We start from the raw sequence: 26,735 nt of genomic DNA on the forward strand, positions 1-26,735 counted from the left end.
TTGCGTTAGCTTACGCTTGAGAAGCGGGTGCGGGGTTGCGTCGGTTATCTCAATGCGGTAGGTAGGTACCTCGGCAGAGACGAATCTAGTCGGCAAACGTCAGCCACTCTCTCTTGCCGATGCCGAATGACCAGACAGCCGATACTGGAAGCCTCGCGACTAGCTGCTAACTTCTTACTGAATTCGTCTGTCCTATCTAGATCGTGGATGATGTGATCTCGGCATGTAGGCACACGCTGCACTGCAGTCGCTAAGTACTGCCGGTAGTTCGACATGCTGCGTTAGCTTTGCTCAGATGATTGAGATTACATATGGAGAAGAACGGCAAGTTCTGTGATCCCTCATCCCTCTTGTCTGAAGATAGTTATCTGCAACTCTTATTGCTTGAGCCGCTAGTATGACGGCGTTTCTCGTTGACGAAAGAAGTGTTCCAACGCCAGCGGCAAAGCCGCATGGCGTCGCCAGGGCACCAGAGACCGAAGGCGAGCTACCCAAAGTCAAAAATGCAACACCAGTCAAGCCAGTTACCAACGGGACATCTACCAACGACTCATACACACATGAGACCATGAATGGAGACGACAACACAACGCAGGACCCTTTCAAGCTCGCCAAGGAGTTTGCCTGCACCCCACGCAAGATCAAAGTCTTCACCATCGGCGCAGGCTTCAGCGGCCTGCTGATGGCTCATAAATTTCAACATCGCTTCCCTGAAATGCAAGACATTGTTGACCACACCATATTCGAGGCACATCACGAAGTGGGTGGGACTTGGCTTGTCAACAACTATCCCGGTGTCCAATGTGACGTTCCAGCACATATTTACGCATTCCCCTTTGACCCAAATCCGGAATGGACGAGATTCTACGCAAGTGGCTCCGAGATACTAGAGTACTTCAAGAAGACGACAAAGAAGTGGAATCTAGATCGTGACCTGCAGCTGAACACAAAAGTCGTTGGGGCGAATTGGCATGACTCTGAAGGCATGTGGCAAGTCGAGGTCGAGCACACACGCACTAAAGAGAGGAGGAAGGAATGGTGTCATGTCTTAGTCTCCGGGCAAGGCGTTCTTGTGTGAGTCCGGAGCCATTTGCGTGGAATCTTGCGTCTTACTAACGAATATCAGGCACGAGAATTGGCCAAAGATCCCAGGGTTTGACAAGTTCAAGGGTCATGTCGCACATTCGGCACGATGGGACCACAGCTACGACTACTCGAACAAACGAATTGCAGTGATTGGAAACGGCTCAAGCGGTATTCAGATCGTACCCCAGATGGCTAAACTACCCGGAACAACCGTTCAGAACTTCATACGTGGCGGAGCATGGGTTTACTACCGTGCGCCACCATCCAAGCACATGGGCCGTGAAGTTGACGATCCAAACCCTGCCTACACAGAAGCCGAGAAGGAGATGTTTAGAGACCCAGTGCAGCATCAGCAGTACCGCAAGGGTATTGTCTCGCGAACAAACAAATCGTTCTACATTTTCCTCAAGGGCGATAACAATGAGAAGGGAATGAAAGCGGCGACAGCACAGATGGCAGAAAAGCTGGGCTACAACAAGCAGCTCTGTGACATGTTGATTCCGAAGTGGGAATTGGGGTGTAGGAGGATTACTCCCGGTCCGGGTTATCTTGAGTCCTTCATGCGAGATAACTGTGGATGTACCAACAGTCCTACCACAGAAATCACAGAGACTGGCATCACAACAGCAGACGGAAAGCACTTTGAGTGCGATGTCATCATCTGCGCTACCGGTTTCGATGTGTCACATCGCCCTCGCTACCCTCTTATCGGCCAGAACAACATCAATCTGCGCGACAAGTGGGCAGAAGACCCAGAGTCGTATGTTTCAGTCATGACACCAGACTTCCCAAACTATCTCATGTACATGGGTCCGAACTGTCTAGGCGGACATGGCTCCTTGGTCGAATCTCTCAACTGGACAGGCGACTATTTCGTAAAGTGGATCAAGAAGATGGCGCACGAAGACATCAAATACTTCACTCCCAGACGTGACAAAGTTGATGCTTTTATGAAGTACCAAGATGAGGTCCATAAGACGCTGGTTTGGAGTGGTGGTTGCTCATCATGGTATAAGCGAGGCCGTGTCGATGGGAGAGTAACAGCACTCTTTGGTGGCTCTGCTCAGTTATTCAACCGGCTGATCACAGACATCAGAGGGGAAGACTTCGATATTACATATCGTACGGCGAATCCTTGGAGGTTCATGGGTAATGGCTTCATGGAATTTGAGATGAAAGATGAGACAGACCTATCGTGGTACGTTGAAATTGCCGAAGAAGCACAAGGGAAGGGCCCAAATAGGGACGACAAAGCAATTAGGCTTGATGCATATCATTAGACACGATGCTCGAATCTCAAGTTTGAGCAATAATATTGCACGAAACGAATTACTAAACGATGACAATTTGCTACGCACTCTAAGATTTTGATTGGGTTGTAAGACATCGAAAACTTTGTAATCAATAGATACGCCTCTTCTACCCGTATTGTCAGGTCAGGTCAATTGAAATCATGTATTCCCGAGATACATCCTCGGTAACCTCGTTGAGGCCTAGCTCGACCGCTAGCAGCTGACTTGTCGATTCCTAGTTGTCTACAGTAAAGTAAAAGAATAACTTGCCATGCTGTGACTCGTTTCTGACACACCACAAAGTTCACATAACATCGACAAGATGGTCACAGCCTTACCAGACACCGTACCGAAGACGATGTGGGCATGGAGGAAGCACCGAGGAAACATGAATCCAGTGAGTTTATTCACCGAGGGCAGATTTTCGTGATTGCTCTGCCGTTCTATCATCACTCGGAGTGTCTTCGCTTACGTTGCGTAGGTCTGGGAAGAGGTTCCGGTCCCCACACCACATCCCACTGGACTCCTCGTCAAGCTCATAGCAGCAGGAGTATGTCGGTCTGACCATAATCTGCTCACAAATGAAAATCAGCCTGCATGGTTCCAGGACAAATTTACACTCGGCCATGAAGGCTGTGGCCGCATTGTTGGCCTTGGATCTGACGTTGCTTCCTCTTCCGGCTTCAAGGTTGGAGACGTTATCGCATTACTCGCAGTACCCGGGTGTGGAGCCGGAGACTGTGAGGAGTGTAGCACAGATCTCGCCCAGCTGTGCACGAAGGCACATCGTTCAGGTATTGGTAATGATGGTTTTTACGCCTCGTACTGCGTCATCGATGTGCGCGGTGCTGTCCACGTACCCAAAGGAGTGACACCAAGCCAAGCCGCTGTGGCTACTGATGCTGTTACCACAGCTTACCATGCGATACACCGTCGAGGAAGGATCACTTCCAAAGATACCGTCTTCTTGTTCGGACTGGGAGGCCTTGGGTTCAACGCATTGCAGGTGATTCGGGCGACCGGTGCAAGGGTCATTGTGAGTGATATCAAGCAAGAAAATCTTGACGATGCCGCAAAGATAGGTTTGACTGAGGCGGAAATTGTACCACCAGGCAAGAGCGTTAGGGAATGGGTCGAGGAGAACGGCTGGTATGGCAAGATCTCGGTTGTTGCAGACTTTGTAGGGACCGCGCAGACATTCAGCGATGCTCAGCATATAGGTACGTATAAGTTCTCGCCATGTATATCGATTCTAACACTGAGGCAGTCCGTCAAGCAGGTAGGTTGTTGTGCGTCGGCACGCTGAATCACGAGAATACCGTGCATATGAAGATCGGGATACGCAAGAGGCTCGATATCATCTTCTCGTATGGTGGGCAGATAAGGGACCTGTCAGAAGCGCTCAACTTGATAGCTGAGGGTGTTCTTGATCCGATAGTCGCAGATGGGAAGCTAGAAGATTTCCCACACGTGATGGGAGAGCTGGAAGCCGGGAAGATCAAGGGCCGGGTAGCGTTGCTGTTTGATTGAGAGCCATCAGTCATAAAGCTGCTTTGTAAATACCTGAGTCATACGAGACTGTCCATTCTCAAGAGCAGCGCTCGGCTCGTCTTGGAAGGTGTTTTCACAAGTGGGGCTCCGCCAAGCTTGATGTAGCTTAGCATCATTGGGCAACCTGTCACCAGTCCCCGCACGCACCACTAGGCTGACCCAGTTACATACAAAACCTTTGTCTCCTATCACATCTGATCTTTTGCAGGCTTATGAACGAGACAACATGGCGCAAGCACCGCAAGTACAAGTCTATGAACATGATGATGCCTGGGACACCAACTGGCTGAGGGTTGATGAAACACACGAACTTTACTATGAGCAGTACGGCAAACAAGATGGGAAAGCAGGTGAATCAATTTCTCGGCTCGCTGTACGTTCACAATCACTGACATACATAAAAGTCATCTATCTACACGGAGGACCCGGGGGTCACATATCAAAGGGCATGTCGTTTTCTCTATAGTCTAGATACTTATCAAGTAGGTTTCTGACACGCACCTCCAGGGAATACTGCATTCTTCAACCCCAGGTACTATCGGGTAGTATTGCTTGATCAGCGAGGATGCGGGAAGTCTCGACCAAATGCCAGCACCATTAACAACACGACCTGGCATCTTGTCTCTGATATTGAAGCTCTTAGAGAACACCTTGGTATTGCCAAGTGGCATGTGGTCTTTGGAGGCTCCTGGGGCTCAACATTGGCCCTCGCGTACGCTCAAACGCATCCGTCGTCCGTGAGTTCTCTGGTGCTGCGCGGTATCTTCGCAGTCCGACAGCTCGAGCTGAAGTGGACCATGGAACCAGGAGGAGCAAGCATACTCTTTCCCGATCTCTTCGAAGAGTTTATCAACTTTCTCCCCGAAGAGGAACGAATCGACCATGTAGCCTCTTATCACAAGCGTTTGATGTCCGAGGATGAGAGTGTGAGTCACCCTGCTGCGAGGGCGTGGAACAAATGGGAAGTTTCTATCAGCACCCTGTATCCGAATGTCAGAGGTCTGGCCCAGCTCGATGATGCGTCTTACAATCTGGCACACGCGAGGACGGAAGCTCATTACTTCCAAAATCAGGCTTGGCTGGAAGAAGGGCAGTTGCTAAGGAAAGAGAACATCGATAAAATCCGCCACATCCCTAGTAAGCGATCTAGCAGGTTTCACGCTTAAATGCTAATAGCACTTGTAGCGACTATTGTACAAGGCCGTTACGATGTGGTTTGTCCGCCTACTACTGCATGGGAGCTGCATAAGGCGTTTCCGGAATCTAAGTTACACTGGGTGTCCGATGCTGGACACAGCGCAACAGTAAGGCCAGAGGACTCTCAAGCGCTTTTCATTACATGCTGACTAACAACAGGAGCCGGGAACACAGAAGAAGCTCATCGAGACATGCGAGGAGTATGCGAAACTATCATTCACATAAACCTTAGTCGAAACAACGAACCGGACCGGTTGCACCCGAGAAAGCGGGTCCGATAACTACATATGAATGACAATGCTACGTTGATCCATCCATAGACAAATGTGGGGTATCCTCCGACTAGTACGCAATCAAAGTGCTCAAACCAGCAAGCTCACGATCAAAGTTCTTGTGCTGCGAGATAGCAAAGATGTACTGACCAACGAAGTCAACAGCCTCCTCCGCAATCTTTACAGCCTCCTTGAAGCCGTCAGGCGAGACCGCGGCGGCTGTAACAACACCATAACTGTTCCTGACGTCGGTGCTGGCGGAAAATTCCATCTCGGGAAGTTCAATGCACTGCTTCACGAAAGCAACACCTTCGCCGGTTGCACCAATGGCCTTAAGATGACCGAAAGCCTCACGGACCCAATGTACAGCACGACCACTCTTGCTGAGGGTAGCAATCGACTTCTCCCCACCCGGGAGGAACACACTGTCATACATGGTGGAACGCTGGCCCTCAAGGTGGTGATCGGCGACTACACCACTACCACTTTGATTCTCACCATCAGCGAATATCCTGTTCCTTTTGGGACTGATGGTAAAGGGCAGGGCACCCTGAGCCGTCAGGGCAGCCTTGATTCCGTTGTATGCAATCTTGTCGTAACCATCGGCGATCAAGATGGCCACCATGCGTGTAGAAATGGTGGGTGAGCTAGGCAGGAAGTCCATCTGGGATAAACCCTTGGCTCTCTTGTTGTGCTTCTGGCGCGTCGCTTCCTGAGGAATATCGGCACCCACCATCTCAGCAACACCTTGTGCAAGTTGAAGGTCGATCTCAACAATGCGCTCAACCATACGCTTGTAGACGATAGGGTCATCGCAGTGATCGAGCTCAAAAGAGAAAGCAGCTTTGATGTGGTTCTTCTCAGGCTCGGACATAGAGTTGTAGAATAGCTCAGCCTGATTCTTGTGTTCTTTGAACTTTCTGCTGTGAAGTCGCTGCTTCATACCAACAATCTTAGCAGGGTGGTCAATGTAAGCACCCTCTTCTTCCTGGGCAGGAGGAACGGTTTCGAAGCGGTTGGGCCAATAATTGACCTTGCCCTTTGTGATGGTGTGACGCATAGCGCCATCGCGGTTGAAGTTCATGACAGGACAAACAGGCTTATTGATAGGTAGCTCCTGCCAGTTGACCCCGAGACGTGAGAGCTGAGTATCGTGGTAGGAGAAGTTGCGGCCCTGAAGGAGCGGGTCATCACTAAATCCAATACCAGGGACAACGTGCGACGTGCAAAACGCGACCTGCTCAGTCTGCGTGAAATACTCCTCGGGGTTCCGATTGAGTTCAAGCTGGCCGATATACCGGATTGGAACCAACTCTTCAGGCCAGAGTTTCGTGGCGTCGAGGATGTCAAATTCGAATTGGTCTTCGTCGCCCTCCTTGATGGTCTGGATTCCGAACTTCCATTTGGGATACGAGCCAGCCTCGATTGCTTGCCACAGGTCCTTGCGGTGGAAATCTGGATCCTGACCAGCGATTTTGAGTGCCTCGTCCCAGACGAAGCTGTGGACACCCAGCTCAGGAGTGAAATGGAACTTGACAAAGTGCCTCTCTCCTTTGTCGTTTACGAGTGTGAAGGTGTTGACGCCGAAGCCCTGCATCATGCGGTATGATCGTGGGATACTACGATCAGACATGGCCCAGAAGTGCATGTGAGTGGTCTCTGGATGAAGATATTGGAAGTCCCAAAATCCATTGTGAGCAGACTGGGCCTGAGGTATTTCGCTGTCTGGCTCAGGTTTGCCCGCATGTATTATATCGGGAAATTTCATGGCATTTTGGATGAAGAAGACGGGAATATTGTTGCCCACAATGTCCCAGTTGCCTTCCTCAGTGTAAAATTTGACGGCAAATCCGCGAACATCCCGAACTGTATCTGCCGAGCCCCGACTTCCAAGAACAGTGGAGAACCGAAGGAAGACTGGCGTTTCACGAGTTGTATCAGTCAGAATGCCTGCCTTGCAAACATCCGCGGCGGACTCATTGAGAGTGAATTTTCCAAAGGCGCCAGCGCCGCGTGCGTGGACGACTCGCTCCGGGATACGCTCATGATCGAAGCGGTGAATCTGTAATTGTCAGTAATTGCCACTGCAGCGCCAGAACTGCGGGTACCTTTTCACGGCCGAAGGGATCCTCCAGAAGTTGAGGACCTTGCTTGTCCTCGCTGACAGCAGCAAGCCAGTGGTCGGTATCGTTCTGCTTCACGCCGTAGTCGCTTGTGATTCTATGGCTTTTGTCGTGGACATCTTTAGTGTAGGCGCTCAACTGAGCAATTTTCTTGTCCTGTACTCCGGTCATGTTCTTGGCCGTATCTGTAATGTTCTTGATAATTTCCGATGCCATTGTAGTTCCAGAGATCGTGGGTGCTTTTTAGGGAGAGGCGAGGGGGTTATATCGCGTCGCGATCTCATAATAATGACAGTGATGCGCATTGTATTTACGAACGTCATAACGACGTTTTTCGATGAACTGACGACCCACTCCCTGCTACTTCGAGCTTTGAGGCCGCATTGTTGTAACGCGCAATGGAGCGAATACCACTCTACAGCCAATTAAAGTCAGGATGATGTTAACACCATTCTGCATCTGGCTGCATTGGCGCGCTGATCTAACTGCCGAGCGACGCCGACATGGCCATCAACATTACAACATTACGGTGCCTTATCTGACCGCATTCTGGATTTTCCCATGCTGAGCAATCAATGGGCTCCACCAGATCAAGCTTTCCCTGAATGTGCGCATGGTGACCGTTGACAGGCTACCGTGCGCCGCAGAAACGCTGAGGTGTCGAATAGAGGTTCGATCAAAGTCTACATACTCGAAAATGATCGTGTAGCTCACCCCGCCTCGGGCCCTTGCTGTAAGTAAGGAAGGAGGTATGGTCTCCCACTCTTCCGCACTCTGGAACGATGTGCTGAGGTATACGCTATAACGGCTGCGCGTCCTCCTATGTATTAAAATTTATGTGTGAGAGTAGTTGGGACTATGTGCTAATGAGATCGGATACCTACAGCCAATCGCTGTCAAATCTGCCAGCGGACCACTCCATGCAGGTATGAGCCCGCAAACGCCTTGCACTGCGCTTGGTCATCTGATGTTTGCTGCACCAGAGCGTGTACGGCCTAGACATACGGCCTGGTCGGCGATCCCTTTGAAACCATACCTAAGGGTGTCACTGGGAGAGGCCCACCGATGCAAAGCTTAGGCTTGAGAACGTTCGCGGGCTGAAGCAAATGCGCCATAGTAAACGCCACATCCCGTGTTCGGATCAAACTTTCGACATTGAGCGTGAGGCCATTGGCGGGATGCATAGTAGGTCTATCGTCCCATTCCAAAGAGAAGGGCTCATACCTATGTACTGTAGGCACAGAAGCTGACGTTCGTAGAATATACTCGGCGTCGTTGCTACAAGGTCTGCAGCGACGGGCAATATCATCTCATTGGGTGGAAAGTCTATCCGGCGTCGGGGTTAGCAAGTAATTTCAGGAACAGGCATTTCATTCTAGCATGTGCCGCCAATGATTGGATTCTAAACCCCGAGCACGTTAAAGACGTACCTCTGATATCTATGTACACGCTACAGAGGGATGCAGCTTCTTGCTATTAGCTCACGGTTATCCGTTGAGAGTTTGGACAGTACAGGACAGCTACGACACTCTCCTAGAGCTTCTGACTTGCTGAATGTATACTGCGCCGGCACACTGTATCAGCCCGACGCTGCACCCCTCTGTACATGGGAGTGCTGATGAAGTCTCTTCGTTTGTTCGCTGACGTTTAGCGCCGACTAGGCCACATCCTCCGCGTTGTCTAGACGCTGCGTTATTAACCTAGAATGGTCCGATGTGGCGCGGATGCATGGTTAGACCTCCTATGCAGCTCGCAAATGCAAGCCGTTGCCGCGATGCAGCAACGTCCGAATTGGGTATGCTGGCATGCTTGTGTCACTTCAAGTTGAAATGCACGAAGTCGCTGGGATGATTAGACTTTGTGAAGCTATTGGAACTGTACCTGAGAGTCGATTGTCATTGGGTGGGATGTCTTCTGCAGATTTCTTATGATCTTCGCAACGGGCAATTCGATTCAGCATGTGCAGCCAATCACGGTATCGTGTACCTTGGAACACTGGGGGAATGTACGTCGGAGTGGGTCTGGATATGAGCGAGTCGTCAAAGCTTATCTTGTGCGGTGCAAGTGTTTGCGTCCTCTCTTTACCTAGGTACTTCGTATGCGTGGATATGCTATTTGGGTCTGTCATGGTTGATCGACAGACATGGCGACTTGACCGTTACCCCTGCACACAGAATATTTATGCTACGTTGTATAGAGAGTCAAAAGTACAGCCTGTTTTGATTGACGACATGACTGAAGATCATGCAACGAGAATTGTCCTGCGTTCTCGCGCCGGATATCCAGGATTATGGTTTGCCAGATGCACAATGTTGGCGAACAGCAGTATGAAGCACCTCTCCTCTCCAGTATACATTGAAAGGCATTCGCGACATGCCCATAATCACGTTATAGAACTCATACAGTGCACTCGGTACCATTGAGCTTTCTCGCTTGTCACGAAGTTCTCGGTCAATATTGACCCACACAAAACACGTTTGTATCCGTGGAAGGACCGAGGAATCCGCGAGCGATAAGTGACATCAAAGCACCGTTCAGACGTAAAAGATCCTGTGAACCTTTCATCGGTTTCGAACCGAGTTCCGTCGAAGCCTTTGAGTTTCCGACACAAGACCCAACGACGCGAACCTGAGGCGCGATGATCAACCGAGAATCGTCCGTCGTCTCTGCAATCCACCAAACAACAATGAAACCACACCACATTGTCCAGTGGACTGAATGTCATACAGACGGTGCATGACAAGATGGACATCGAGATTGTACAGGTCAGCTTCCCGTACACCCGACTAGGTTTGCAGTATGACAAAAGTGGTCAAGCTGTGCATGGTCGTGTCGCAATGTTGATGGACCAGGTTGTCGATCGCTGGTGCTGCTGCGCTAGGTGTGCCTTCATTCGTGTGCTGCAAACCCTCTACGGTACTAATTCATGTGCCGGCTTTTGGCTTTGTGACGGTCGCGAGCGCGAGAATGCAGGTGGTGCTTTTTCGTTGTCGACGGCGCGAGCCTTCTGTGTCCAAGCTGCTCGTGTCACACCGGGCCGAAAGGCTAGAGCGCTTTCAGAAGTGGTCTGATACCCCTGCTGCCGTTGAGGTACGTGAAGCGAGAGTGACAGGCGACACAGCATATGCCGAGCTGACATTGTATCTCAAAATCTTGACCACAAAGGTTTTCTTGAGACATGAGATTGGCGCAGATGACCCTCTCCTTTCCTACCGCATACGCTCTGACCCTCAAGGGAAGTGGAGCCGTCCAGACACGTCAGTCCGTTTGTTTGGTCGACGACATGTAACGTCGACCCTCACGAGCATGCAGCTGGATGTATGCGCTCAATTGGCAGCCTCGTGATGCTGTTGTCAACCATGCGAAGGCAATGGTTGCTGTTATTTGGGACTCGACAAGTCAGAGTCGGGATCCTCTCCATTCCATATTGACCGCTTAACGGGATGTGATCTGGCCTTTCCGTGCTCAATTTCGCGGTTTGGTTGGGAGATGCCCTATTGACAGAATTGGCTATGAACAAATTCTTTGACAACGAACAGGCCGGAAAAGGGCCCGTGGAGGATGTCACGGAGCTCAGCCTGGTCTGCTCGCCATCAATTATCTGTCTGTTTGTAGCTAAATCTGCCCATTGAGAAAGATAATGGAGACTGTCGTCATGCTTCACGCGTTGCCAGTCTGTGTGCAACGGTCCTAGACCGCGCGCTGGGCCCATGCAAGGACTGCCCTTGATTGCCGGCAATAGGTAATGTTGTACCCGATTCTGTTGACGTGTTGGAGCTGCCACAACATATGAATGTGATGAACTTGCCATTCAATCGTTGTTTCTCGTGTCCAACAAAGAACTGTACCGCGGCCAGGGTGCCATGTGTGAATGCAGGCCAGACCAGGGGTCCGCTCCGTGCTCTGCCGGACAAGTGATGTTTCGAGTGTAGCCTCCCCACCGTCCGCACCGCAATTGATGAAGCATTTCGAGCCGTAGCCCATAAATGGAGACGTAGGAGCAGGCTCCCGAGGGGCCACGGTGTATTTAAAGAAGCTCTATCTAGACTGAACAAGCAACGGCTGCCATCACCCGACGTGCCTGGAGCCAGTTCCGCCGATGGCCGTTACAATGTGTTCAAGGGTCCAAGTTTGCTGCTCGACATGGATTCATTCACTAACTGATCAGCCCTGCCGTCTGATGCTGGCGGCAGCCGTTCACCTGCTGCGCGACAGGAGTGGGCGGGGCTCTCCTCCGCTTGATCTGCGTGCTAGAGCGCGGCATAGCGTTTGCACATCCGGCTAATGTTGGGTCTGTGGCCGCCCGTCTCCATCGAAGATAGCTCCTATCAAGCGCGGACCGCCATGTGATGGGCTGCAGAGATGGTGCTGCGCGGCAGCGCCAATTTGAAATGCCCGGTCGTTGTGAGTGTCGGTGACTGGCGCACCGGCTGTTTCCTGCTTGAATGCCGCCGTGCTCAGCAGACCCTGACCGCTGCGGTCGAGGTCGCTGCGCGCGAGGGGCGCGGACGCAGTGAACGAGGGAGGAGCAGCAGCAGGCTGCACGACAGACGTCGAAAGACAGAGGCCTTCTGCGCGTCCAGGTACTGCGATTGGGCGGAGCGGCGTGCAGCAGACGCTGGCCGCCAGACAGGATGATCCTGGCAGGTGCGATCCCTGCCTGCATAGGCGTGAAAGGCTAACGCTCCGCTATGTACCTCAGTCCTTGCCTTTCCGGACGGGGCCAACGGCTGTACACGACTGTCGCACTCTCGTTGCAAACGGCAGCGGCAGTAATCTAACATCTTTCGAGAGGTACCGTCAGTCCGGCACGCTGCGATGTTTGTCTTATAAAACTCTCTTGTTGCCCCGGCTGCCCCTTAGGAAAGCTCCTACCACTCTCTCCCGCACGCTTCGTTTGGCACTGCTCTGCTCGGCTGCACATTTAGCTGGCAAGCTACCTTGACTGCTGCTCCACAACCCGCTCTGCCCTTCGTAGAGCCCCAGCTTCCATCCCATCTCCTGCTCGACGCCCTGCCTGGTGTTCCGCCTGTCAGTTGCCAGCGTTCTGCACCTCGTCGAGCCGCGCTCCGCATTGTTTGCCTCAGTTCCACCAGTGCCTTCCGTCTGCGACGAACTCAGAAGGAGCTCCCCGCTGCCCGGCCAATCAGCGCGCTCACCCTCCACCCCGCCTTCCTCTTCCACGACCTCAGCGCCGCCCGAAAAGGCGCCCCCCGCCGTGCAACGCGCCTGCCTCGCCTATTCTCGCCAGCATTCAGTATGTGCACCAAAGTCGTACACCAGTACAGCTGTGGCCACTCGACCTCAGATAAGGCCGCGTGCGCTGCATCGAGAAGTGCAAACTGCGGTGTCTCGAATGTTAAAACGGTCAAGCACGACGAGAAGTGCGATCACTGTGATCGGTAGAGGTACGACCCTTCCCAAGGCCCTCGCCGCGTCACACGTGTCTGACAGCTCTGTCCTGCAGTGTCCTACCACAGCTTTGATCCAGACGATACCCATGATGGCCGGTGACACACAGACCGTTGTCTGTTGTTGCTGTGCAGGCTGTCTTCATGCGCACGCGTCGCTCGACCTCTTCCTCCTGGGCACAACGAGCCCCTAAGTCATCGCTCGAGCCACAGGCTGCATTTCACGGCGTCACGGGAATAAAAGTATTGGCGTTCAATGGGCATTGGGATAACATGGACTATGGACATTGCGAGTCCGGCGTTTGGAATACAGGTTGGTGTTGCATGGCACTTCCCACCTTGTATTATTCTACAGTTCTTTCTTCGACTTTGGTTACGGGCCCACCTTAATTTGGTCGCGCGATGCGCAGACAGAGGACTCTGCTGGTCTCTTTTCATTTACCGTTTCGCCATTATTGCCGCCATGGTTCTATTTGCGGTCTCTGGCTATATGAAGCCACGAGATGAGGAAGCAGTCAGGCACAAACAAGTCATCTAATTCAAACGCGTCCGAGACGGAGCCCGACCGCTCCGATCCTGGGCAGCCATACTTCAACCGTTGAGTTCGCCTGTGCATGCGCCATTTGCGGAATGAAGAATCAAGACCAATCAAGCAAAGCTGATCTGCCATACAGTATGCACTGCCGTTTCTCGCCAATCGACATTACTGACGCCCCTTCAGACTGTACGACAACTGTAGTCACTAACAGGACTTCAAAACTAGACTTGCTATCTCAGCCTTCTGTGTCGTCATATCATTGGTTACTCAGCGTCAGTCGAAATGCTAAGTCTGACTACCTCGCTCAGACGGAGCATAATATGTCGAACTCGTGTGATAGCTAAGAGCGGATCTACTGGTCTAGGTAAGCTATATTATGTCATGCGACATCCTACTCGGTCCGAGGAGAGCGTCGCGATGCGCTGGTGGACCGAGGAGCAACAGGCCGAACGAAAACCCCAGTGCTTTCCCACCCAAACACGACCCGATAGCTGCCAAGCAACATGGCTAGACAAGACGCTACACTACGAGCCACCCTTTCCGGAGCAAAGCTCAAAGCAGCAAGGGCGTTGGGCTTTCATGTGGTCCTGCGGCGTGGCGCTTGTTGTATACAAGACTGGAATGATCTCCATGCAGCCGAGAATGAGATACATGCGGAGTCGATATGCACAAGCATCCCAATCTGGTACTATGCAGTTTCGACAATTGAGAAGGGGTTCTTACCAGGTCTTGTAAAAGGTTTGCATAGTATCCAGGAATGTCTAGCACGGAGAATGGTAAACAACACATGTTGCAAGTACCGTGTAGGTATTTGCCCAGGCATGTGCGGCAGGTGCAGTTGGTGCAAGCTGATTGATGTCCAGCCGTTGGATAGTGCTGATTGGCCCGATGATATAATTTGCGCCTAGGTATTTGGATTATGCATCATACGTCTTCTGCCGCCACGCCGAGCCCGAGCTTACATGCACCCGTTACGCTATCCCTTGCTCAGTCGTCTACCATTCGTCTGTGGTAGGCTGCTTGAGCAGTGATCTGCAACATGGGCATTGAGACCTGAGCCATGCAGAGACGGTTTGCGGCTCTGGCTCTGTTATGATATAGGTATCGTGCCAATAAAACCGTTTCACGTAAGAACTCAGGCTCAATATTCTTCCACGTAGTAGAAGCACAAAGCGCGAGGCACGTGCGTTCAGCGGGGTAGATTATACATCGGCAGGAGACACACGTCGAACAGGAGACCATGCAGACGCAGGTGCATAGTCACATGTGTTGCATGATATGGACCTTGTTGAATGGTGCAATGGGGGTGGCGATAGCATTGGCGCTGGTCGGCAGGTCGGTCGTCAATTTTCCTGCGCTCGGTGGTCGCTTCCTCATTCGGCAGTCGGACGACGCGTTTCTCTTTCATTAACCCGTGGACCCAACGATACGTCAACAGCAATGTCCGTTGATATCAACTGGGACACAATTACAGGCGGCGCAGATGGGTCCGTCCGCGCAGAGAAGATACGCGCGTTTATTCATGATCGGTTTCAGCAAGTGACATTACCGAGGTTTATTCGCTCTGTCCACGTTCACTCGTTCGATTTCGGCAACGTGCCTCCAGTCATTGAGATTAAGGACATTTGCGACCCCCTTCCAGACTTCTATGAGGAAGATGCAGAATGCTCCGACGAGGAGCAAGACGTTAATGGCGCCGATGAGCCACATGACGCCACCAATGAACACTCGAGATACTCGTCAAAAGATCGCCATACGCGAGATGCCAGCAGAGATCCACCGCAGACCGACCATCGTACCTCCAGACAACCCAGCGTAACACCATCATATATCAACACGAGACCGACTGTGTTCCGACATCCCACTGACCAGCTGGGAGCTCACCTATTTCCCAGGGTATCCACACCCGGTATACCTGGCGGTACCTCGAACCTCAACTACTTCCACCTCCCTCTGGGAGCAGGGCTCTCTGGTGCCACGACGCCTTTAGCTGCTGTAGCTGGTGCACAAATACAGGGCTGGCTTGAAAACCCGCATGGTTGGCCCACAACACCAACCAACAAGCGTCTCCACCAAACTGCCTCCATGAATTCATTGACGTTGACGCCGCAATCAAACCCAGACCCCAGCCCACGGCCCTCCTCACAGCATAAGCATGACGAAGAAAGGATGAGCCCTCTTGCCGAGTCAAATGACTCATCCTCACAGCATAATTATGAGAGAACACCGTCCCCGGCACCAGCTTGTATGCGCGAGAAGAGTCCAGAGGATCTTCAGGTTGTGACACATGTGCAATACTCCGGCGACATCAAGATGTCATTAACCGCCGAAATTCTCCTGGATTACCCCATGCCAAGCTTCGTGGGCATTCCGTTGAAACTCAACATTACTGGACTTACATTTGACGGTGTAGCCATCCTGGCGTATATCAAGAAACGCGCTCACTTCTGCTTCCTCTCGCCTGATGATGCAGACGCTCTGGTTGGTCGTGAAACACTCCAAGGGTCGGATCTTGCGTCGCGCCTAAAAGTTGGAGGTCTATTGGAGAACATCAAAGTAGAGAGCGAAATCGGAGGCCAAGGTAGTGGAAAACAGGTGCTCAAGAACGTAGGAAAGGTGGAGTCGTTTGTTCTGGAACAGGTCAGGCGAATTTTCGAGGATGAATTTGTCTATCCAAGTTTTTGGACATTTCTTGTTTGAAGAGCCAGAACAAAACGAGTATACTGTATACTGAGTGGGCACGTCGAAACAAGCAACTACACGCGATTGACAGTTCCAGCCCTAATTGCTATAACAGGGTGTACCGGAGCAATGAATCAGTCCACTTTGAATATGTCACTCGGCTTCTTCTAGGCGCTGTACACCGCTGTCAAAATGCACCTACCCTAGCATCGCTTCTCCTCGTTACACCGGCCCGCTCTGAGCAACTGTTACAGCGCAGGGCGCGCGTCTCACGGCATTGGCAATACATCTGCAGTAGGTCTGTCCCCATACGCTACACCAGTCCATTTAGGCAACATGGATCGGCGCCTTGTCGTCGTCACGTCACTTGATGGATGTCCGCAATAGCGAGATGTTTACAAGTGGGACACTTGAGCTCAGCATTAATGACAGCGGGAGTGATCGAGCCAGACCACGTTGATGCTACAGAAGACAGCAGCTGTGCCAATCGTTCATAAAGTCGGGTTACAGTGTGCGAGTGTGACAAGCATGTCAAAGTCAGTATCCGTCTCGGCATCTCGCCTCGTCGGCTGTACTACCATTGACTAGCGCACAAAACATTATAAACAATCCCCATTTGATTGTTCGTCTACTGCATTTGACGCGCCCTGCCCGTTTGATCCCGCGATTCCCGTTTCCCATGACTGTGGTTACGGCGTGTTGGGCTTCACCGACACCCCTTGCTGGCAATGCGCAGGAATGCATTTGTATTTTCAAAAAGAGCGTGCACAGGAGCTTCGCCGCCAGCCGATGGAGACACGACTGAACTCACGTTTCCGAGCACGACATCACAGGTCGACTCAACGCCCATGCCCAGCTAAACGAATTTCCACCGTGGCCGACATGACAGGATTCGTACCCCATGATTAAAAGACTGTAGATGAACAAGCACCGTCCCAGTCTAGAAAACCAGACTTCAAATTTGCTTCACGAGGTCGTTGAACTGCCCTGATAGGTCCTATCGTCGCGGTCCCACAGCTGTCATGCATTTGAGCGGGCGGAAACGCACAGACACACGAAAAGCCAAACCTCAGATACACATACAGGGAGAAGTTTCCCAAGCCTGTCAGCAGTGTTGGTGGTTGGATTTTCGTAAGTGCTACTAAGGGTACGCGTTGTTTTCAGGGTCCAAATGTCCAAACCCTGACAAAGACGCGTCGAGTATCCATCCAGGTGGTGTAAGGTATGAGACATCCATCTGTGTGCAATGCCTTCTCATAACATGAGCTTCCAATGTAAGCCTGCCACGTGTGAGACAAGCTCCGAATCAGGCTTCTTTACCCAGTGAATTGCACATGAAACCCCACGTGACGTCAGAGCGCTGCTCTGCTCGCTCTGCCCCGCCAGAAGCTGAAACCCTTGGCGCCCAACGATACAAACCAACGCCTGAGAGCTTTCTCACGCAAACACCTACAATACCTACCATATTTTACCAAAGCTACGATAGCAAGCACGATGCCGCCGAAGCTTTCGTTCAGCGACGTTTGGCTGCCATGCCTTCTCCTCCTTGTTTTCTGGGCTCGCCCCACCCATGCTTTTGGCGCTGGTAACATTGCCAGCTTGAGTGCCATTGAGGGGCAGAATTGGCGCCATGGAGATATCGAGGATACACTACTTACACTACTTATCTCAAGCCGAACCGGCAAGAAGTTCAGCAAGATGGACGTCAAGCGTGTCTACTTTGGCAACTGGCTGCGCGACTACTCACAAGCCGTCGATGTGGGCACTGTCAAGATGGTGTCTGCTGAAGCCATCCGCATCTTACTCTGGGTTCTCGGCTTCCTGAGTTTCGGATATGGGACCAAGGAGTTCGAAGTTACTCGGGACAGGCTGGGCTGTTACCGTCCTGAAGAGCACATTGATGTATGTTGACCGGTGCACTGCGAGGCTAGAAACTAAAGACCTGGTAGAACCCTAAAGATTACGCCGATAACCTTGACGCCCGTGATTACGATCGCCGCCTACGAGGCCCCGTCGATGAGAGCCGCGAGCTGAGCGTTGACGAGCGCACCGGACTCAAGAACTACATTGCGTCAGAGGATCTCGGCATCACTACATCCGCTGCCATGGTTCGTGACCTACTGAGGCGCTGCATTGATCTCGGTATTCGCTCAGGTGGGCGCGGTCCCGACTTCCACGAGGCTCTCCGCCTCCTCGGGACCGCAACCCACTGCCTGGAGGACTACTCAGCTCATTCCAACTATACTGAGCTTGCTCTTATCGAGATGGGAGAACGAGACATCTTCCCTCACGTTGGACGTAACTCTCGCATCCAAGTCCAAGAGGCTCGTAAGGAAGTCTACCCTCTCGTCACTGGTACCTTTGGTGGGGTCGACTTCTTGCACTCCGTTTGCGGTGAAATCACAGACAAGGCAACACAATCCGAGCTCCAGGAGCTTGAAGGCGCCATCACGAATGCTGACAGGACAAAGAACAAGAGCAAGATCAAGGATCTGCTAAGTCAGCTTCCTGACGGCATCTTTGGCGGTAAGGATCAAAGTAGCAAGGCCGACGAGCTCGAGGAGAATGCCAACGCCGCCGCCATGGGTAACTTGCATGTCACGCCGAAAGAGCCTGAGGCTTTCACTGAGCAGGTTGGCGAAATGGTCAAGCAAATCTATCCAATCATGGAGTTCCATGACGAGATTATGCAGGCCATCAGCGAATTCGTCGAGAAGATCCCCGTGCTTCCTGAGCTCATCGAGCAAGTTCAGGACCAGGTTTCCATCTTCGTCTTCAGCCTGCTCGCTCCCTATGTCCTTCCCATCTTGACTCAGGTCAAGACTGAGCTCGAAGAAGGCTCATCCGAGGTCATTGCCAGTTCTCGTGAGAAGCAGCACATCGTCTTTAACGATGATGAATCGACTGACCCAACGCATTCTATGCTGTCGAAAGATCACTTCTCCAACTTGTTGAATGAACCTGCTGGGAAGATTGCTTCTGCCGTCCTCAGCTGGGCGGTGCCACAAATCGTTGAGTGCTGGGATGGACAAGCTGATCCCGAGGAGACTATCAGCCGTATCATTGACGGCGTCTTCCATCACCCTGCCTGTTTACGCGGAAATGTTCGTGGCTCCGATCAGTGCCGCAACATTATGTACGGTACTGTGAAAAGCTGGTGGGACAACCATTCTGAGCGCAGCAAGGACGATCTGCGCCAGAAGCTCAGTCGTCGAGGTGTGCAGAACGGTGAAAACCACAAGCCGGGAGTCGAGGACAAGGGTCACGGATGTGGGAAGCCTCTCGGCATGGCCAATGACTTCGGCAACATCAAGGGAGGCAAGGGACCCAGCCAGGTACCGATTCAGCAGGCCACCGATCACGTCGCTAAGCTTGCGAGTGAAGCTGCTGGAGGTGGTGCTCTGGGAGGTCTTGTTGGTGGTCTTGTCGCTGGAGTCGGCGGCTCACTACTCGGAGATGCTTTCGGCGGTAACGAAAGAAAGAGTAACAGCAACCAGAGCTATGGCCAAGATGGTTCCTACACTCAGTCTTACTCCGAGTCCGGCCATCATCAGAAGTCGTCCTACGGCGATCCTGAACGTTACGGTCAAGCTCAATATCAGCAGACTCAGTATCCTGCTGGTGGACGCCGTGAAGAGTATCGTCGCCAGGAGCAGGATGAGCAGGGTGGATCCTATAGCTACCAGCAAACGGTAGAGACTTCCAGCTACAGCACCGGAGGTGGGTACGAACGCCGCGAGGAACGTCGTGTACAAAGCGGTAACGACTGGCAATCTGAGGAGCGTCGCGAGGGCTTTGATCGCCAAGGACAGTACTACAACGAGGAGAAAGAGTAAGTCAAAAAGCATCTCACCCACAGGCAAGATCATTGACCCATAAATAGGCGACGCGGTAAGTCCCACAAATCCAAGAAAGACGCTTCGGACGACGACAAGTCTGGAGACGAGGACTCGTATGAGAAACGTCAGAAGAAAGAGCGCAAGCGACGCGAGAAAGAAGAGAAGAAGCGAAACAAGAAATATGGTAGTGGTGACGAAGATTCGGATGACGATGCTGACAAGCGTCGTTCAGGTTCCGGCGAGCAAAGGCGCCGCTCGCGATCTCGCGAGCAAGAACACAGGCGCAAGAAGAGCAAGAGCCCGTCTCCGAGGCGCCAGTCTGGAGGCTATGGGCAGGAGCGAAGGTACGGTGAAGAGAGCCAGAGTGGATATGGTCGTCAAGAAGAGACCGGATACGGAGACTATTCTCGTCAGCAGGAGAGTCACAGTCGCCAAGAATCGTCGGGTTACGGGGGCAATTCATACGGTGGAGGCCGCCGTGAAGAATCTTTCGGCGATGACAGAATGCCTGGTGGTTTTGGCGGTGACGACGAGCCTCGCCAGCGAGGTTTCGGTGGTGAGCATCATGGCCGCCGACGGGATGATGAGGATGAGTACCAAGGCCGCAGGCAGGAGGGAGGCGGCTACGGTGGCGGTTACGGTCAAGGCGGCTATGGAGAGGAGGGTCAGGGTCGCAGGTACTAGAGCTCCAGAGCATCTTGATAGAACTGCACTGCAGTCCCGGTATCTACACCTATGAACAGTCTGTCCAAGAGAACTGACCTCTCATGCCGCCTCTCGAGAATGTGATCAACACAGGTCGCCAGCACCCATAGTCTAGTTTGAAACCTTGCCTCTCACGTTGAAGGACAAGTGGCGGGCTAAGGGTGTGAGCCACGTACACCACACGACAGCAAAGTAGGGAAAAATTCAATAGATTCTCACAGAATGCTTGTAATATGGAACTAAATTTTCACTTTTATTATTATAATATCTTCAAGCTGTATGTTAGAGTTACATTGTCAACTTGAACGTCGCTTATCCGCCGTTTTTTCTGAAACGTGAGGACTTGCCAATGTCTACCCATTAGCACTACAGAACAGTTCGGTCTTGTTGTCACGTCAAGTCTCTCGGAGGTAGGCTATATTGCTTCACCAGCAGATACTTCAGCTGTGTTACAGGTGTATGCGGTATGGTGCAAGACAATTCATTGGCAGTCCTGAGCTACCAACTCATACAACCTAACATTCTCTTCTAACGAGAAGACCCACGGCTGCTTTGATTCCGCTTCACTAATCTCCTTACGCTCCCATCCCGTCAACACATCCTCGCTGAGATCCAGACCCTCCTTCTCGAGCCACCTTCTTCGAAACTCTGCCATAACACTTGTCTTTTGCTGCATACATTTGGACTTGGTGATGATTCTCACCGCTTTAATGAGCTTTTCTGACGCAACCACATCCGGAATCATGGATCGTGTTTTCTCCTTGAAGAGCAAGTACCAGTCCAAAAATAGATTTTCGTTGCCCAGAGAGAGGTCCTTGTGCGCAGTTTCAAACGCAAAAGGGAAGAAGCCTGCTTTGTGGCAGTCGATGATACCAACAAGTTCGTAGTTGGTGGTCCCGTCAGTGCTAACAACGGCTTGCACGGAAATGTTGCGCGGTTCAATATCGTTATGGGACAGCGCAATGCTGTTGTCCAGTGTTTCGATATCCTCATGCGTGAGAAGAACTTGGCCTAGCTCAGGGAGTGAAGAGTGTATCAGCACGCCGTCTGCAGTCTCGACTATGTCGGATGTGGCTGATCGCCGCAGCTGACTCCGATCGACAAGGTGTGTGAGGAATTCGCGAAGATCTTTCGAGTATCCGTTCCTTGGTCCCCCGATGCACACACCTCCATCCTCATGTATGAACGGCGTGCCCGCAAGGAGCTCCTCAAGAATGGGATCTGTTCGTTTCATTTGATGGACTTGTTTGACTGCCATAACGACAGCATCGATTAAAGCCTCCTTCTGCTCAGGCTTGAGGGACGGCCAGACAGACTCCAAAGGTACAGTTCCAGTGAGAAACCTTGTGACTGTGTACTCCACGTCTCTTCCATCAGCAGTCATAGCCTTGTCGCATTGGTAGGTCTCTGGTACAAGTCCGGGGAACTGATGATTTGCAGCTCTCCCAATAGCTGTCACCACTTCCAGAACAGGCACATCATCAAATACTTCCATATGTACTATCAAGTCCATAGGCCAGTCTTTGCATGGTTGTGTCTCGAACTGCGCCCTAAATGTGCAAGCGTCGAATGTGTGGGTAAGGACGGTTACTGAAACTGGTTTGGCTTGAGGGAAAATCGTCGCTAGAATGACATTATCAGGTAAGAGTTCTTGACCCATCGTTTGTTTGTATGGAACGCGAAAGATGAAAATCGATCAATGTAAGCTGCGATATCGTTCGGTTTTGTGTGAGGCTGGAATTCAAGAGCGATACGGGGTGAAATCAGACCACTTTAGCACGTCTGCTAGCGCTACCACAGTCCAGACCCGCTTAAAAGTGGCTGAATAGGCTTTGGAAGGCACCATCGGCCGTGCACGATTTAACAAGATCTAGAGTTGCGGCGTGAATCCTTGTATGTCTCCATCATCCTTGCACGAACACTCGTTTGTTGACGTGCTAGCACGTTAACGGGGACTTCCACTTTCCACAAATACCGCCACACGGAAGACAGTACCTAGCAACACAGCCACAGGAGGTAACGAAGAGCTTGATCACTGTATAATCATTGAATTTGCTCAACTTTAAGGAGCTTGCTGTGCCGCACGATCGGTGGCGTTGTCAAGCAGATCCTTGACAACCTTGCTCGAATCCGCAAATCCTCCGCGGACACAATCAACCGTGCACCTGTCTTGTTTCGAATCTTCCTGACATCAATAGTGTGATCTTGGCAACATGAATCGCGGTGCATCTGGCAGCATCATTGGTCGGATCAGTCTGCTGCGGGGAAACGGGTTGAAAGTGAAGCGCAAGTACATGATGGTAAAGAACCACCATTGGAGAAGTCGAAACATGAGGTCGCGGTTCAAAACGCTTATATAATGAGGTCCTCCCCCATCACAGCATTGATACATGTTCAACCATAAGCAGCGACTCTGACCTAATTACGCGACAGGAGAGCCTGTTGCAGGTTGGTCTGCTTTAAAAACTAAGTATACCTAGGTCTTTAAATAAATCCGGCGCATTCTGGGTTGGGTCTGCTTGGTGAAAGTGCCAAACAAGCCAGGGCATGAATATGTCTTTGCGTACCAATGGGCCTCTCATTGGTCGAAGTCTGTCGTGCAGTGGAAGAACGTTAATGGTGCATTATGTTACTTAAAGCTCCTGCTCAGACTACCAAGCAGAGGAAGGGTAGAGACCTGACACGAAAACAACAAAGCTGCTTGACATTCTGCTCGGTTCGGTCTGGTCACATGCTCCATAGTCCTCGGGCTTTGTGTCGCAGTCTGAATAGTGACTGAGTCAGTATAGACATGGTGTCGTGCAGGGTACCACTTGCGCATCAGCAGAAGGTTATACACTAGGCTTGTCGAAGTCGCTAGATACAAGATCAAGCACACGCTGCGTGGTCATCGCCCATGACAGTGAGCCCCTTCCTTTTCTCCCCCACGCGTGCGGTTATCCACGTTGCTTGCGGCACTAAGGATTGTTCGGCTACACACACGAGCAGAAGTCTCTGTTATCATCAGAAGACCCATCATGTGTACGTCTTTATGGTCGTGCGTTGCGGCTGCAACGCATGTCGAGGTGAATCCGTCGACCAATTCCCAACCGGCCCCTAAAGTGCAAAGCGAGGCTATGAGTGCTCAATCAGCTGCCTACTGAGTCGTTCTCGCCACCACCGATCATTTGCAAAGAGGAATCGATCTATATGTGTATGCTATCACGGATAACTTTCAGGAACGCTCAAAGAAGATGACCGGAGATTTCATGGGTCGTCAGGAGTCGCTCCCTGACGATGTCTTGGTACATGGAGCAACTGTAAGTTCTGCTCTGATGCAAGGTGCAAGATGTAAGATTTGCACGCGAAATCTAAGATTGGATCTAAACCACAGTCACCTGCAACCACTCCACATCTGGAGGTAGGCTCAATGAAGAGGTATTCAGTATTCCGGAAAGTCACCGTCAACCGTTGCTTTCCAAGCTCTTAGTCCACCTCGTATATCTCCGATAAATCTCTTCCCACCACAGTCCAGCCCCAGCTGTTTCAGCTTCTTCACGGTCACTTGCGAATCGTTCCCAAGGCGACAAACCACGAAGATGGGTTTTTCAGGTTGCTGCCTAAGCTCTTCTATCCACAACGGCTCCTCGATATCCATTGAATAATAATTGCCATTGACGTTATTGGCGGGTGCCATAGAAACTTCTGAAAATGGTATGTTTCGGCTTCCGTCAATGTTGCAAAGCTCGAATTGGACTCTTTCCCTAGTGTCGATGAGAATGTGGCTGTCCTTCCTCGACACGGTGCCTGTGAATGGATTGACTCCTGAGCGGAGCTTCGCGTAACTCTCAGCAGAAATACGTTCTTGTGGAGTGAGTATGTTGGTGGGCTTGATACTTCCACAAAACTGTACGTAGTCTAGACTTCCCGAGTTGAGCGCCTCAGTTGTGATCGTCGAGTGCGCCGAGCACGCTATACACTTTGGCTTACGTGCACGCAAGCGAATCGACCGAAAAATCGGACTGGAGTATGCAGAAAATAGCAGCAGACTCGGTGGTTCTATCGATCCTGTTGTTGTTGTGTAGAGCTCCTGTGTCAGAACTTTGATCGCCTCCAGAGCTTGAAGTACACCCATGACACCCACGACAGGGCCCAGAATACCTCCATCTCCACAGGATACGACCGATTCAGGCGGAGGTGGTTTAGGAAATATGCATCGATAGCAAGGTCCACCTTTGGTGTCGCCTGCTGGCAAAGGCGGGTTGTTCAACACCATCAGCTGGCCATCGATTCGTAATGCGGATGCTGATACGAGCGTCTTGCCAAGTAGAACACAAGTGTCTGAGATGAGATAACGTGACGCCGGGTTGTCCGTGCAGTCGAGAACAAGGTCGTAATCTCTGAAAGTCGCAAGAGCGCTGTCTGGAGTAAGACGGGATGTGTGAGGCAGAAGTTCGACATTTGGGTTCAGCCTAAGCGCGTGTTAATGTCTCAGTCGCCGGCAAGACCCCAAATATACTAACGAGCTCAATGCGACCATAGCACTTTCCACCTTGGTCATGCCCACCCTTGCTGTGGAGTGTAGTATTTGACGATGCAGGTTGGACTCTTCGACTACATCCCCATCTATTAATCCAAGGGTACCAACTCCTGCACCTGCTAGGTAGGTCGCAGCTGGACATCCGAGACCGCCCATACCTACAATCAGCACTCTAGCTTTTCTCAACTTCAGCTGGCCTACATTATGACGCATTAGATTCGATATCGTCGAGTTGTATGCGACCAGTGTACAAGCTCACCCTGCAATCCAATCTCTGGCATAATTAATTGCCTACCATATCTCCTGTACTCGTTGGGCGTGAGCGGCCATCGCCTTCCTTCAATTGTATTGTTTTCTGCTACTAGAGGCCCCTGATCCAGTATCGCAAAAACCTCTGATCGGAAATCGTCTGGGACACCAAAATTCATGTCATGATCCAAAGGGTCATTCGAAAGCTTTGGTTTCTGACGCAGAACCTTCTCTTGTTGCTGTTGGTTATGTTCTGCCTCTGCAAGCTGTTGCCGTAGATCCTGAAGAGCAACTTCATGAGCCGCTATCTGGTGCCGCAAAGAGTCTATTATTTGGGCCATCTTGCCTTTTTCGATGCGCTCGGTCGAGAGACGGACTCCAGTCTGCGTGAAGAGGGGTGGGGCACAATCGATAACGGCGGGCGCCACTAGCGCTAAGGCTGACTGACTCGTGTGCGAAGTACCAGTACGATCGTCTCCGAATTTCACTCAAACTAACCCTGAGCTGTTGCTGCATCTAATAACATTATCAACCTTGGTAGCCAAGATTAAGAACAGATTCGTATTCCTTCACGGTCATCAATCATAAGGCATCTTGCATGAGATCTTATGTCCATGTATCCTGGAGCTGAGCCGTGAGGTGAGGTAAAAAGCCATCACGGAGGCTTGAACTTACACCGTTGCTCCTTACAGTCTCAATAGTCGATACTGAATCTTTGCAGCTATGCCTATTGCCTCACATTTCAGACCAGACGACCGCTGTGGGTCGCCCGGGGTCGTTGCTGGGTAAATACAGCTACCCTTGCCCTACATCAAGAGTGTCCGGGAGTTTATTTCGTCCTAGAAGACGGTGAAGTTCGATACGCGACTATAGGGCTCGACACGCGATACTTATGCAAGTAATCGCATTGCGCGTGACGAGCTGTCGCAGCCAGAATGCTCGACCAGGCCAAGTTCGTGTTCGCTATTGTAAGCACTTGGGTGAAATAAGTCTTTCCGATATTGCAATCTCACCCATGTCTGAGATGAGCCAATGTACTGGTATTGCGATCTGATGGTGATACTTGGTAGACCAAAACAGCGTGTCTGTAGCAACTCTGCAGATACATGGCAGTCGGGACACTGGCGCAACGAACCCCGGGCGTTGGGTCCGGGTCAAAGCTGCAAGTCAGCAATGGTCTGAGGCCAGCACAAGGTGTAGCGAGCTCGACCAATTGTGGCTTTTGTTTGATCCCAAGCTCGATTGCATCTGATAGTCCCTGTCCTGGTGAT

The 26,735-nt window shown here is 51.5% G+C and overlaps 10 protein-coding genes across 10 annotated transcripts; 7 read left to right on the plus strand and 3 right to left on the minus strand.

Annotated features, from left to right (window-relative positions):
• The first annotated feature begins 32 nt into the window (after positions 1-32).
• C7974DRAFT_461007 (uncharacterized protein) lies at positions 33-2,405 on the plus strand. The gene is made up of 2 exons (XM_046146150.1): positions 33-1,074; positions 1,127-2,405. The coding sequence occupies exons 1-2, from the start codon at positions 398-400 to the stop codon at positions 2,364-2,366; spliced, it is 1,917 nt and encodes a 638-aa protein (XP_046002045.1). The 5' UTR covers positions 33-397; the 3' UTR covers positions 2,367-2,405.
• Positions 2,406-2,498: 93 nt separating this feature from the next.
• C7974DRAFT_386690 (chaperonin 10-like protein) lies at positions 2,499-4,042 on the plus strand. Its single transcript, XM_046141085.1, has 3 exons — positions 2,499-2,775; positions 2,860-3,598; positions 3,646-4,042. The coding sequence occupies exons 1-3, from the start codon at positions 2,701-2,703 to the stop codon at positions 3,906-3,908; spliced, it is 1,077 nt and encodes a 358-aa protein (XP_046002046.1). The 5' UTR covers positions 2,499-2,700; the 3' UTR covers positions 3,909-4,042.
• Positions 4,043-4,071: 29 nt separating this feature from the next.
• C7974DRAFT_116242 (Alpha/Beta hydrolase protein) lies at positions 4,072-5,410 on the plus strand. The gene is made up of 5 exons (XM_046135073.1): positions 4,072-4,279; positions 4,334-4,375; positions 4,437-5,066; positions 5,115-5,233; positions 5,286-5,410. The coding sequence occupies exons 1-5, from the start codon at positions 4,156-4,158 to the stop codon at positions 5,349-5,351; spliced, it is 981 nt and encodes a 326-aa protein (XP_046002047.1). The 5' UTR covers positions 4,072-4,155; the 3' UTR covers positions 5,352-5,410.
• Positions 5,282-7,914, minus strand: C7974DRAFT_116246 (catalase). The gene is made up of 2 exons (XM_046135074.1): positions 7,507-7,914; positions 5,282-7,460 (listed from the first exon to the last, which is right to left on the minus strand). Exons 1-2 carry the CDS (start codon positions 7,735-7,737, stop codon positions 5,469-5,471), a joined length of 2,223 nt encoding a protein of 740 aa, XP_046002048.1. The 5' UTR covers positions 7,738-7,914; the 3' UTR covers positions 5,282-5,468.
• Positions 7,915-10,092: 2,178 nt separating this feature from the next.
• Positions 10,093-11,039, plus strand: C7974DRAFT_116327 (uncharacterized protein). The gene is made up of 2 exons (XM_046135075.1): positions 10,093-10,286; positions 10,374-11,039. Exons 1-2 carry the CDS (start codon positions 10,240-10,242, stop codon positions 10,864-10,866), a joined length of 540 nt encoding a protein of 179 aa, XP_046002049.1. The 5' UTR covers positions 10,093-10,239; the 3' UTR covers positions 10,867-11,039.
• An 844-nt stretch (positions 11,040-11,883) lies between these two features.
• Positions 11,884-12,927, plus strand: C7974DRAFT_372890 (uncharacterized protein; the record flags this gene model as incomplete). The annotated part of the gene is made up of 2 exons (XM_046140083.1): positions 11,884-12,104; positions 12,390-12,927. The coding sequence occupies 2 exons, from the start codon at positions 11,884-11,886 to the stop codon at positions 12,925-12,927; spliced, it is 759 nt and encodes a 252-aa protein (XP_046002050.1).
• A 1,925-nt stretch (positions 12,928-14,852) lies between these two features.
• On the plus strand, positions 14,853-16,430 carry C7974DRAFT_116350 (mitochondrial distribution and morphology protein 12). Its single transcript, XM_046135076.1, has one exon. It carries the CDS (start codon positions 14,911-14,913, stop codon positions 16,168-16,170), a length of 1,260 nt encoding a protein of 419 aa, XP_046002051.1. The 5' UTR covers positions 14,853-14,910; the 3' UTR covers positions 16,171-16,430.
• Positions 16,431-17,495: 1,065 nt separating this feature from the next.
• On the plus strand, positions 17,496-20,936 carry C7974DRAFT_386711 (heterokaryon incompatibility protein Het-C-domain-containing protein). Its single transcript, XM_046141086.1, has 3 exons — positions 17,496-18,054; positions 18,102-19,984; positions 20,036-20,936. Exons 1-3 carry the CDS (start codon positions 17,647-17,649, stop codon positions 20,673-20,675), a joined length of 2,931 nt encoding a protein of 976 aa, XP_046002052.1. The 5' UTR covers positions 17,496-17,646; the 3' UTR covers positions 20,676-20,936.
• A 175-nt stretch (positions 20,937-21,111) lies between these two features.
• On the minus strand, positions 21,112-22,425 carry C7974DRAFT_461012 (uncharacterized protein; the record flags this gene model as incomplete). Its single annotated transcript, XM_046146151.1, has 2 exons — positions 21,276-22,425; positions 21,112-21,140 (listed from the first exon to the last, which is right to left on the minus strand). Exons 1-2 carry the CDS (start codon positions 22,354-22,356, stop codon positions 21,112-21,114), a joined length of 1,110 nt encoding a protein of 369 aa, XP_046002053.1. The 5' UTR covers positions 22,357-22,425.
• A 1,471-nt stretch (positions 22,426-23,896) lies between these two features.
• C7974DRAFT_386713 (uncharacterized protein) lies at positions 23,897-26,081 on the minus strand. Its single transcript, XM_046141087.1, has 3 exons — positions 25,475-26,081; positions 25,199-25,412; positions 23,897-25,147 (listed from the first exon to the last, which is right to left on the minus strand). The coding sequence occupies exons 1-3, from the start codon at positions 25,803-25,805 to the stop codon at positions 24,118-24,120; spliced, it is 1,575 nt and encodes a 524-aa protein (XP_046002054.1). The 5' UTR covers positions 25,806-26,081; the 3' UTR covers positions 23,897-24,117.
• Positions 26,082-26,735: the final 654 nt, after the last annotated feature.

The sequence above is a fragment of the Boeremia exigua genome (genome assembly GCF_020726555.1).
Source record: "Boeremia exigua strain MPI-SDFR-AT-0100 chromosome Unknown C7974scaffold_2, whole genome shotgun sequence".
In the NCBI taxonomy this organism is placed as follows: domain Eukaryota; kingdom Fungi; phylum Ascomycota; class Dothideomycetes; order Pleosporales; family Didymellaceae; genus Boeremia; species Boeremia exigua.

Bases quoted from the DNA above. Each gene is read 5' to 3' on its own strand.
- C7974DRAFT_116246 (XM_046135074.1), bottom strand. From the start codon at position 7,737: ATGGCATCGGAAATTATCAAGAACATTACAGATACGGCCAAGAACATG. The intron at 7,461-7,506 runs GTACCCGCAGTT...TGACAATTACAG, and splicing joins ATCCCTTCGGCCGTGAAAAG to ATTCACCGCTTCGATCATGA.
- C7974DRAFT_386711 (XM_046141086.1), top strand. From the start codon at position 17,647: ATGCCGCCGAAGCTTTCGTTCAGCGACGTTTGGCTGCCATGCCTTCTC. The intron at 18,055-18,101 runs GTATGTTGACCG...AAGACCTGGTAG, and splicing joins GTCCTGAAGAGCACATTGAT to AACCCTAAAGATTACGCCGA. The intron at 19,985-20,035 runs GTAAGTCAAAAA...ACCCATAAATAG, and splicing joins TACTACAACGAGGAGAAAGA to GCGACGCGGTAAGTCCCACA.
- C7974DRAFT_116242 (XM_046135073.1), top strand. From the start codon at position 4,156: ATGGCGCAAGCACCGCAAGTACAAGTCTATGAACATGATGATGCCTGG. The intron at 4,280-4,333 runs GTGAATCAATTT...CATACATAAAAG, and splicing joins CAAACAAGATGGGAAAGCAG to TCATCTATCTACACGGAGGA. The intron at 4,376-4,436 runs GCATGTCGTTTT...ACGCACCTCCAG, and splicing joins CGGGGGTCACATATCAAAGG to GGAATACTGCATTCTTCAAC.
- C7974DRAFT_386713 (XM_046141087.1), bottom strand. From the start codon at position 25,805: ATGGCCCAAATAATAGACTCTTTGCGGCACCAGATAGCGGCTCATGAA. The intron at 25,413-25,474 runs GTGAGCTTGTAC...GTCATAATGTAG, and splicing joins GCCAGAGATTGGATTGCAGG to GCCAGCTGAAGTTGAGAAAA. The intron at 25,148-25,198 runs GTTAGTATATTT...ACACGCGCTTAG, and splicing joins GCTATGGTCGCATTGAGCTC to GCTGAACCCAAATGTCGAAC.
- C7974DRAFT_461007 (XM_046146150.1), top strand. From the start codon at position 398: ATGACGGCGTTTCTCGTTGACGAAAGAAGTGTTCCAACGCCAGCGGCA. The intron at 1,075-1,126 runs GTGAGTCCGGAG...AACGAATATCAG, and splicing joins TCCGGGCAAGGCGTTCTTGT to GCACGAGAATTGGCCAAAGA.
- C7974DRAFT_386690 (XM_046141085.1), top strand. From the start codon at position 2,701: ATGGTCACAGCCTTACCAGACACCGTACCGAAGACGATGTGGGCATGG. The intron at 2,776-2,859 runs GTGAGTTTATTC...TACGTTGCGTAG, and splicing joins ACCGAGGAAACATGAATCCA to GTCTGGGAAGAGGTTCCGGT. The intron at 3,599-3,645 runs GTACGTATAAGT...ACACTGAGGCAG, and splicing joins CAGCGATGCTCAGCATATAG to TCCGTCAAGCAGGTAGGTTG.
- C7974DRAFT_116327 (XM_046135075.1), top strand. From the start codon at position 10,240: ATGTCATACAGACGGTGCATGACAAGATGGACATCGAGATTGTACAG. The intron at 10,287-10,373 runs GTCAGCTTCCCG...TTGATGGACCAG, and splicing joins TGGACATCGAGATTGTACAG to GTTGTCGATCGCTGGTGCTG.
- C7974DRAFT_116350 (XM_046135076.1), top strand. From the start codon at position 14,911: ATGTCCGTTGATATCAACTGGGACACAATTACAGGCGGCGCAGATGGG.